This window comes from Epinephelus moara, chromosome 11, assembly GCF_006386435.1.
Source record: "Epinephelus moara isolate mb chromosome 11, YSFRI_EMoa_1.0, whole genome shotgun sequence".
Lineage (NCBI taxonomy): Eukaryota > Metazoa > Chordata > Actinopteri > Perciformes > Serranidae > Epinephelus > Epinephelus moara.
Window position 1 is genome coordinate 31,889,275 of NC_065516.1, and position 11,485 is coordinate 31,900,759.

The 11,485-nt window shown below is 42.1% G+C and overlaps 1 protein-coding gene across 10 annotated transcripts in view; it reads right to left on the reverse strand.

Moving 5' to 3' along the window:
- Window positions 1-6,036: 6,036 nt before the first annotated feature.
- Window positions 6,037-11,485, reverse strand: part of arhgap12b (Rho GTPase activating protein 12b) — a 76,870-nt gene continuing 71,421 nt past the window's right edge. For all 10 annotated transcript variants that reach the window (XM_050056225.1, XM_050056221.1, XM_050056224.1 and 7 more), the window contains 4 exons: window positions 10,309-10,386; window positions 10,030-10,164; window positions 9,776-9,881; window positions 6,037-7,682 (listed from right to left, as the gene is read on the reverse strand). In XM_050056225.1, the coding sequence (XP_049912182.1) occupies window positions 7,508-7,682; window positions 9,776-9,881; window positions 10,030-10,164; window positions 10,309-10,386 (494 nt within the window). In that variant the 3' untranslated portion in view covers window positions 6,037-7,507. The remainder of the gene's footprint in view (window positions 7,683-9,775; window positions 9,882-10,029; window positions 10,165-10,308; window positions 10,387-11,485) is intronic.

The window sequence follows — 11,485 nt, forward strand, 5'->3', positions numbered from 1 at the left end:
GCTTACTTATCACAAGGAGCGCTACTCAGCCTGTGAAAACAGTTGTATAATGTCCTCCATATCTGTGGAGGAGCTTTTTAGTGTCTGTGGAAATAACCCCAATGATGTCAGCAGGGTCATCTCATATTAGGCTTGACAACTTTTTTATTTTAAAGATACCCTCTGTTACGGTCTCTGGCCATGGAGTAATATATCAGCTTTTACCACACAGGAATGAAAGCACTTTTAAATTGCATTATGGGAATTGTAGGATCCATTATTTCTTGAATATAACTCTGCAAATCAAAATATCTCGGCTATTGCTTCATATGTTTCTCCCAACTTAATGAAAGCTCAATATTACTTGAGTAGTGTCTTCATTTGTCTGGATATTGCACACAATATAAACAGTCATCATCGGAGCAATACACTAATGAATATTGTTTTATTAACAACGGATCAAATTAAAGGTATCACTTGGAGTCAGTGTTCATTTCGTCAATGAAAACTATGATGAAATCTAATCAGATGAAAATGTTTGTGATGGACTATTGGACATTCAAAGTGAGGAGAGAACTGGATGATAAACAACCTAGATACATGTTTTGAACTAGAAAGCAGATAACAGCTGTGTTTTCAATTATCTCTTTAATGCTGTATGAGCACTATGAGATCAGAGCGCAGACAGGCTGTAAACTCCAGTAAATAGTCAGCACCAGGATGTTCAGCTAGACAGCAAAACACTCACACGGGAGCAGCGTCAGCTGTTGGCGCGAGTTGTGAGCTGTAATTCAGCAGTAAATAATCAGCTGTGTGTGTCTGGCTGTGAGCGGTGGAGCTGCTGAATGGGTTTGTTGAGGTTGTTTGTTGCAGTGGTGGCTGTTAGCAGCTAGCTCCGCTTCTTAGCAGGTGAATGGCAGCAGAGCAAGCAGCCACCAGCCAGATCAGGACTGTCTCAAGAAGGATTATGGTTTGATGGTGTTTGACAGGCAGGTAGGAGGCTCAGTTTTCTGTGAGCGTAGCTGTGCTGTAAGTAAATTGAACGCAGATCAGTTTTCTCTGACAGAGCAAAAAGTTTGGTTTTAATCAGCGACTTTGTGAGAGGACACGAGTTTAAGCTTTCAGACTAACATGTTGCAGATTAAGAAAGAATTCAGGCTTCAATGAAGGTATTTTTCTGCTTCTTAACAGTCAGAGTTTACAATAAATCTGGGGACAAATCCTAGTTGTCGTAGATAAGTAATTTGTGGTGTCAAAGTTTTTGCGACAATAAAGAGAGATATTTTGAGTTTTTCAAATGATGATCAGTAAGTATGTGTTCATAAATAAGAATCAGACATACTTTATTATTCCCTGAGGTCTCTCCAATGTAAAGGATAGGGAATTATAAAGAAGTAAGACTATGAAATAGAAGTATGTAAATATAAAGCAAAAAAATACAATAGCAATGAAAATGTGCATTATGCAACTGAGTTTAACACTAGTACTTAAGATATTAAAAATCCAAAATAAAATATATATCATCACAGTGCTGTGGCTGTAAGTGTGAAAATTTAACTACAATATATACATTAATAGAATAAGAGTAAACATATGACATATGTACAGTGATGTGCATTGTATGCTGAATAAATATATACATTCAAGAGGTGTTTGTGAGAATAAACTGAAAAATATTGCACAGAATATTGCAGCAGTTAAATTATTGCATCCTATAGGTAATAATGAATTATAAATGCAGTGAGTTAATAAAGTCTAAAAGCCAGTCTACTGACTCAGAGGTTTAAAGAGACAGGCTCAAAGAATGGCAATTCAATGTGCTTTCAACCTTTTGTTGAAGAAAAAGCTGCCATCTAGTGGGCTCATAAAATAAAGAAAATGCTTCATGAGGCTTCATTTGGCCATCACTAATGTAGCCTGACGCTATCTTCTTATACCTGTATTAGCCTAACTGGATTAGAGAAAAAAGCATGCTGACTAAAAGTAATGACTAAAACTTAACTAATTTTTTTGTTGATTTAAACTAGACTAAAACTATGATTAAAAAAAGACTAAAATGTCACTAAAACTAATCAGCATTTCCATAAAGACTAATTCTAAAATTGCTGCTAAAATTGCCACTGCTTGGAGTGACAAACCCACCCAGAATTATCGTCCCATTCTGCAGTTCCCCTTGCCTATACATTTCAGTGTCTTTTGGCAATTTTTTTTCTTTCACAGCCTGCAACTTCACCGCTTTGGTTCGGTCTCTATCAATTTGCAGTTGCGGTCAGCAGCGAAAAAAGCTCTGACAAACTGACTTTGAGCTACCTGCTCAGCATCAAACAACAAAGTTATCTACTAGCTGGTGAACAAATAGACCATAATAGTGGCTAAAGAGCAAGATACTTTTCTCAGGAGTTGGTGGAGAGCGAAACAGAGCTACAAGTAGAGTGCATATTGGACTTATGTTCATCAGGTGGTTAGAAACACGACTCCAAATGAATGCTAATGTTGCTACAGAGCTGCTGGATGTGTGCACTGGAAATCATGCTGACAAATTTGGCAACATAGCATATGATCCCTAAATTCTTTTTATTTTTAAAGTGTCTTTCAAGATGCTGTTTCTGCACTGTAACTGTTCTGAAATGACAAACTAACAGCACCATCTCTGGGATAAGCAGCCATTTGCTCACTGAGCTATGAATAAAAAGCAGCGGGTAAAGTACAGGGGTCTTTACCACAGAGTGGCAAAACCTCCCAACCATTTTGTTCCTCATCCAGCCACTTTGCCGACAGCCCACCTGCAAATGAAGCAGGGGGAAGCACTGAAGACCCATAAATCTTTTATGCTCCATAATGGCTTGTTCACATTACCTGCCCACACCTCAGCCTCCATGGAGCAGGCCGGGCCAGCGCTGAGCAGATCAGGCCTGGAAACCACCGTGAGCATATGGAGCACTTCAAACACTCAGAGCCTCCCTGGGCCTGAGCTGTGGTCGCACCCATGAATTATAGAAATGATCTAATTGTTTTCTCATTTGGAAATACTGGGGGCCCTCCTCTCTGCGTCTCAGTTTTAACGGCCTGTGGTTTCCAACGGGGCACATGATTCAGTGCTGCCTACCTCCGACACGTTTGTTGAATCCAAGGTGGTCCGTCCTGTCAAAACAGAGCCAGAGCTGAGGTATAAGTCAAACCTGTTGCTGTAAATTAACACGTAGGCGAGAGAGGAGGAGGAGGCTCAATGTGACTTCAAAGAGGAATGGTTGCGATCAGAGGAGGGGGGAGGGCACATGTGGTGGTGAGTACACATGAAACAAACCTGGGGATTGGATGAGAACGTCTGGGTCCTCAGAGACTCTATGGAAGCCCATTGTTGCCAAAAAAAAGGGGTGAATAAATAGGTATGACCAAAGCAAAAATAATCATGGGAAATGCGCATTAGAAGATACTTAGTCAACATTATGAGTAACTATTTTAAATCTTGCAAGTGCTCGCACAATGGATATCTCAAAACCTGGACAGACATGAAGTTACCAATTACAATATTAAAATGCACATGGTAAAGGAAGGTTTGTAGCATCAAATATTCTCAACTGTAGACAAACCACGGAGTCCCACTTGCAATTTAAAGGTGTAGTGTGTAAGATGTATAGGGATTTAGTGGTGTCTAGCATTGAGAAATTTCTCTGGGTTAGAAATCCTTCAGTGTAAATTGTATAGGAGGATTTCAGAAGTATGCACAGAGGTCTCTTCCTCTCCAACACAAACAGACCTGGTGATTAAAACCGGTAAAAACACTGCATAACGCAGTTTCATGTGACAAATCAGTGTTTCAGCAATGCTGTTTGGCATGTTGGAGACGGGCAGCTCACCCACCACATGCTAATGTGCACTCACCTTTTTTCTCTGTGAACTTCAGATCCAGAAATTGAGAAGATTTTCACTGGGAGTCACATTATTCACAGAGAAACAGACCTGGTGATATGAAGCAGCAAAAACACTGAATAAAGCAGTTTCATGTTACAAATCTGTTTCTCCAACGCTGCTTCAACACAAATGGTCCTATCGAGAGCCAGTGTTTGGTTTGTCAGTTCTGGGCTACTGTAGAAACATGGCGGTGCAACATGGTGATCTCCATCAACGGGGACCCGCTCCCTATGAAGATATAAGCAGCTAAATCTCAAGTAACGAAAACACAAGGATTCTTATTTTCAGGTGGTTGTACACTAAAGAAAATATACTTATTATATTAATATTCTATTTCTCAATCAATCAATCAATCAACATATGCCAATATATCCCCCTAAATCCTCCCCACTGGACCTTTAATGTGTCAGTCCTCACACTTTCACCTGGTATTAATATCACTTTTTATTTCAAAATTTAAATGCATGAGGTGAAGTCAAAATTCTGAGACCCTACGTCAAAATATGACATTTTAATTAAAAAATAATGCTAAATTAAATTATGAGTGAAAACTCTACCGAAATTTCAACTTGTCTCAGTTTCAACTGTTCACTTTACTCTTTGCTTTCGAGCAGGGGTGTCAAACATAAGGCCCAAGGGCCAGAGCTGGCCCGCCAAGGGGCCCAATCCGCCCAAAATATTAAAATGTCAAGACAGAAAGTAGAACACTGACTGAATGTGGAAAAACTGAGACATAGTCCACTTTTTCCTTAAGATATCTCAGGCTTCTTCGTCACTTCTGTTTACGTTCAACGTTGCTAGCTCGCCTTCCCCCCTCCCCCCCTCGTCCTCCGTGACTCTGTCAAGAACGCGTATCTCAGAGAAAGTACGTGCCAACCTGATGCTAATTCCAACCAAATGTTGGTGGTAAGGCTAACATGAACATCCGTTTACAACAATCAAGCTGGATTTACACACCTGTTCAGCAGAAACAGAGCCACCTCAGCATCTGTTTGGAAGCCCTTCTGTTTGCGGACATCTCGCCACCTTTGGATTGCTTCTTTACCGATATAAATACGGGACTTCACTCGTTCCTTCTCCTGTTCCCTCTTCCTGGCCAGATGATCATCCAAATGTTTCCTTTTTGGTTGCGTGTCAGCCATATCAAATCTCAATAAAACACTAATCGATGTGACGCTGTCTCTAGCCAACTTTCTACTTTGCGGTCCTCTCTACTCTACTCCCCACCCCCCTTCATGTGCATGCGCGTTAACCCCCAAACCCCACCCCACGATCGGTGATTGGCTGATTGGTGCAGGCGGACCAAAATGTTTTTGTTGCCATTTGCGGAGCCTGGGCTGCCTACAGAGACCGGACTTTTTCACAGCATATTCAGAGGACGTGTAGCTAGCAGATTGTGAGGAGATGTTTGCTGTATGTGACAAACACTTTTCAAGCTTAGGAAGACTTAGAGAGCCTTTAACTTAACTTAGTGTGAAAATTTTTATTTCTATCAACACTAACTGTGAATCCATTTTTGGCAGAAATGGGCTTCCATATCGAGCTGCCGTTCTGCAGATGCTATGGGATGCTAAAGCAGCATACATATTGTACACCCCAACACGCAAACACAACCTGCTGGTGAAACAAAGGGAACTCTACATGGAGGATTTCGCTCAGTGCTGCCTGCAGCAAGCAGCTTTCCTCAGCACTTGCTCCGCCTCGTGCTTCTTAATCAAAACTGGCACCGTGGCAATTACCTAATTAGACATCAATTAATCCACACCCTTCAGGTCTGCAGCCACGTTTGACCTGAGGAGTAATGACAAAAATGCCTTCAAAGAACGCAGAAATCAGATTAATGGAAGCCGCGCAGCAGAGGTTGTGCCGCATTTGAGAAATCTCCAGAAATATACTGCAGTTCATTTCATAATTAACAGGTAGGAATTTAATTGATTGAGACGTGAAAGCTTAATCACTCAATTCAATAACCCGGATATCAGTGTTGAGTAGATTAATTCAATTCAGTAATTAAAGGCGAGGGAAAGGTGAAGCTTTAGCTGATTGAAGGTTAAACAGCAGACTCACCTCTCTTTCTTTATCGTCTCCATCCACCACGAGCATTTAACTCCGCGCTCTGACAGAGAGTACACACTTTACAGTGCGAGCATTTAGTTTGTCTTTTTTATTAGACGTAGCAGTTTCACAAACAGCAGTTAGCCTGAAAATTACATTCAAAATGTGCAGCTGACCATGCGCAAACACTCCAGGTACACCTTCAAAGAAAAGTAACAGTCAATCATGTGTTTGTTTGTTTTCCACAATATGTGTATTGTCATGATTTAATTCAAATTTACAAAATCAAAATCATCTTTCACTAGTTCACCATCAAAGCATACATACCTCAGTCACTATAACACATTTGAACAACTAGTTTCTGTCACTGTACATATGCTCTGAAAGGTTCTTTTAAAGGCTCTTCTTTGCATTTTAACACCCATACGTCAACCTTTAAAATATTCTCAGTACCGTTTCCCTTCTCTGTAATACTCTTTAATATTAGCTTAGGTGAAGAGAGGGGTCATCAAGCCGACAGTCAGAGACAAGTCATGTAAAAATCGGTAACATTGCAGTCCCCAGAAATCCACTTTTCCAGTAACGCCAGGGCCTCGTCGACATCTCATGAAGAAACCAACACTGAAGTTCATAAAGGAGCACAGACGATGACCCCCGGCAGCTTAACGGAAACTTTACCAAAGCACGTAAGACTACACGACACACAGTTTGTACAATGTGGCAAGACGAGGATGCTTCTGCTCAGGATTTGCTCCATTAAGGTTAATTCACTCACACACACACAGACGGAGGGTTTGTCCCCTGTCATTCAAGTCACAGGATGCTCATGTCACAGGGTTAATGGTTAACACTGGCTGAAAAAGGGGGAGTGGGTGCGAGGGAGGGGAGGGTGATGGTGTCGCTAAGGTAAGTCGGGGACACGATCTGTAACTCCAGTTCATCCAAGTGCCAAAAGACAGTCTGCTAACATAACACTGATTATTTTTTATCCGCCTGATCCAAAACCACACGGGGCTGATACATCACAGACGAAGCTCCACGACACAGAAAACCTATCCAGTTCCAATTCAGATCATTCCTTCGGCGAGGTGATGAGGTTGCCGGTTTGGCTATGAATGCCGCACGCGCCCACCGCTGCGATCCGCCAAACTCCGGTCCACCAGGAGGCGGAAGGTGCCACCGGCTCTGCTTTGAAGCTACTGGCCACAGGGATCCAGTGTATGTGAAAACACCTGAATACTCAAATCCACCAAATCACACGGACGTCCACACGTCACCACGGCATCACTCTGAAACACTGTCCATTGTCCAGCCCGCTACTCGCAGCAGGAATGGCAACTGAAGAAGCGGGTGAAATCTGTACACCTTGTTTTTTTTTTTTTCCAAACTCTTCTCCAAAACTTCTGTAAGTGCAACACGTTTGTAAACTGTCCTGTCAATGATTTTTTGTTTCTCCCAACTGCTTGGTCCACAGCAATGTTCAGTTCAGTCAAAGAAAAGGGGGAAAAGGAAAAGAAGTCCGTGTTTGTAAAGCCAGGCGTCCTACTCTGAGTGGGCCCCTCTACCTGCCGAAGACGCTTTCATACTCGAGCAGTATGAGCTCCACTATCTGGTTCTGGTAGACCATGTGGACCGCGATGTTGCCCGTCTCGGTCTCGGGCCGGAGCAGCGTGGGTCCGAACACGATGGCCACGCTCTGGGTGGTCATGCGGTTGGCCTCCCCGTGGTCAATCACCCTGGGGGGGAGAGGGAAGTAGAACATGAGGGGATTGAAACATGGCGCATGTCACAAATAGCTTTAGGTGAGCCTATATTTGTTTGACAATGCAGTGCAGCTTCAGGGTTTCATCTTGAAAAACAACATCAGGGTCTTTACACACATCTTCAGGGCCTGAGATGGAGCGCTGAGGCAAGCTGCGCGACACACACCCTGCAACACTACTCAGCGCTCCGGGCTAGAGCATAATAGCCTTTTTAAATAGAATCTACATCCTTGCATGCAGATGCACAAAACAATAACATATTCATGGAAGGGAGAAAAAAAAGGAGATTAAATCCACCCGCTGATATACGTAGACCTCCATACACTGAATGTCACGCTATAAATTTCCTCAAGAAACACCACTTCATAGGTACTGAATTACAGCAAACACAGCGCCATATAAATGCAAATTGGAAACCTAGGCAAATGTCATTGTGAACATATGATATTGCCACCGGCTCCAGTGGGCTAAGAATACACGTTAAACCTGGCTGTAGTTTGTGTTTGCCCACGGGCTGATCAGTCTGAGGGAAGGTAAACACGCAGAGTCAGACAGGAGTTGGTAAAATATCTACAGTGACATTTATGATCCGACTGCATGAGACTCAGAGTCACTGTGGAGCTCAGGGGTTAATGTGAACAGTCACGTGTCGTCCACGTAGACAGACACTCACAGGCAAATCAAAAATGTGAGCTGACCACATCAGAAGACAAATACAGGAAGCGACATGACATCAGAGGATATGTTTAACTTTTAGCTCTTATATATATTGACAGTAACTTTACTGATGTTGTCCAACAGTCTCCTTCAGGTTCTACCCACTGAGACGTTTCATACAGTGATGTAATGTGTCATGTTGCTTTACATTGTGAACTACAAATTCGGACTGGACGTGAAATAATTTTTTTCCGTTTCCACTGTGAAAAGCTGTGGATGGTACCAATGGAACCGTTCTGTACCGTCCCCATGTTTGGTCCCCCCTCTGTTGGGGTACCTAGCACACAGATCTGGTACTAAAAGGTGGAGCTGTGAACACTGCAGTCTGATTGGTCAGTAGAGGACGGTCACTCTGCTCAGGGCTGAGTTGTGGCTGGTTTTGAGGCTCATGTAACCACCATAGAAAAGTACTATAAAAATACCCATAATACTCTTATTGCAGCTTCTTATGTTCAAATATTGGCAGCTTTACACACTCTCCCATGACCGTGAGCTAAATCCCTTTGGCGTGCGTACGAAACAAGACATTAGATGACATAATTTTGGGATTTGGGTGCGACAGACCGACATTTTTCTGAATTTTAACACATTTTTCGATAAAATGATTAGTCGACTAATCTAAGAAATAATCGACAGATTAGTCGACAATGAAAATAATCATTAGTTGCAGCCCTAGTACACACACATTAATGAGTGCGAGCATGTATGATTAGGCATGTGGGTATCGCGTGTGTTGATATCTGTGTGTACCTAGTTGTTATATAATGTATCCTCTGACTTAAATTTAAATCTATGGGATTAATTAATGTATTATCATTATATTATTGTTGTTTACTTCCTGATATTTTCTAATGCTTCTGTTTATGTATGTATTTCCCTTTTACCTTATCTTTATCAGTCTCTCCATAAGTTAAATTATCCTCAAAAATGAGTTTAAAAAACATTATAAACCCTTTTTTTTTTGCATCTCACACATTTGTCAAACAACTTTGCCTGCACGAAAAATAGAGAAAAGGTAAAATAGAAACAAAAAAAAAAGTAAATATATGATTTAAATCAGGAAATAAGGACACTAACAAGCCTAAGATTTCGATAAAGCACAAAATGTGATGCTACATTCACATTTCAGTCTTTAAAAACATGTTAAAGAACACAGCCTTAAGAAGAAGTCCATGTAAGTATGGTTACAGTTTTAACATTTCAGATCCATCGCTCTGTGAAGCTGTTTCAGTGCCTTCATCACTGCCAAAATACGTACGTAACTACGATTTAATAATTCCATTCGTAAGCCGTATTTATTTAAAGAAATAATATATAACCATAACTATCAGTTTATGCACTTTACTTACCTCCGCAGGTGTTTGAAGAGGACTTGCATTGTGTCGTGGTTGGGTTTTGGCAACTTCTTTATTAAATCTTTGATTGAATTCACTCGCTGCTTGTAGTCGGAGCATTCTGAGGCAGAGACACAGACAGCCAGTCAGTGAATGCACAGGCGCACAGCACCATCTTGTGGCCACACTAGGGACACAAAATACTCTCAGCACTCTTAAGCGCCTCGTCATAGTGTAGGTGCTTCGACATGACGAATCATGTTACTCACTGATGGCTTCAACAAAGTCGTCGAAGGATCCGTATGTGAAGAGAGGCTCGGGAAGCTCCCGGAAGAACATCTTGAGAGCTCCAGTGGTGACATGGATGTCCTCCCACTTGCTGTCATTCAGATCCACCTTCTCGTCTGATGGAGGGAGGGAAGCCAAACAGGATGTTACAAGTGTGTAAGAGGTCAGTATGTGGCGCACAGATAAAACCTATGTCGTCTCTTATAAAGGAGGAAGTGTTTTAGGCATGTCAAAGGTCAACCAGCAGACTGGAGTCCTACCATGATTTACAGCAAAGCGCAGCTTCTGGATCACTGCCAGGTTCCCGCTCACTCTGTACAAGCCGTCAATATTGAGACCTGCAGGAGGAGGATGAGAAGAGGGGCAGAGAGACAAAAGCAGTGAGAACACTGTCGGTCCTGACATGCCGAGCTGACCTCAAACACACAGCACCAACACAGATCGACTGCTCGAAGGTTTTGCGTGTCCTTACATCACCTCATGTCCTCTGTAAGTAAAGATGCAGCTGAACACATGAGAAGCGCTACAGCTGTCATGGAGAGATGTTCTCAACTAGTTGTTATAACAACCAATGACGGCAGATATCTCCCATCTTCCGTAAATATCAGTCTGGGATAAATACGAAGACGTTGATCATGTTCGTGCAGGGCTGCCAGAGCTTTACATCTGTCCTATGGACAATATTTTATGGAAATCAAATTCAGAGATTGACAGATACGTCACAGCTGCTGAACTATAACCATCTGCTGAAACTTTCTGATGTGGTTTAAAGCTCTAGAAAAAGGTGCATAGCAGACGTTAAGCTACATTTTTTTGGTCTAACCTCATGAGAGAGGTTTATCCGGAGGTTTCGCACCACAACATTTGAAGTGATTTCTTTATTCCTTTGATGTGAACTAGAAATGTAGCTGAAAAGATCTGACTGAGCTGAATGGATTCACCTGTGGCCTGTGTGAGATACAACAGAGGTGTGTGGCACGTCTGAATGAATCACTGTTTCCTGGAGCTGGAGCGGTTGTACTGAATCATCAATGTCACTGAACCAATTGCAGTAAGTTCCCCTCAGTAGTGACTTCATGTGGCAGTGTTGACTCAGCTTTGTCACACAGAATGTTAGTAAGTGCTTCAAAGCTAAGTCAAAGAACATCAAGTCCACAGAAATCTACATTTACTGAAATGAACATACAGCTACAGAGTACAACTTTCACTCACTGGCCACTTTATTAGGTACACCTTGCTAGTACCAGGTTGGACCTCCTTTTTAATTCTTGGTGGCATAGATTCAACAAGGTGCTGGAAACATTCCTCAGAGATGTTGGTCCATATTGACATGATGACATCACACAGTTGCTGCAGATTTGTCGGCTGCACATCCATGATGAGAATCTCCCGTTCCAGCACATCCCAAAGGTGCTCTATTGGACTGAGATCTGGTGA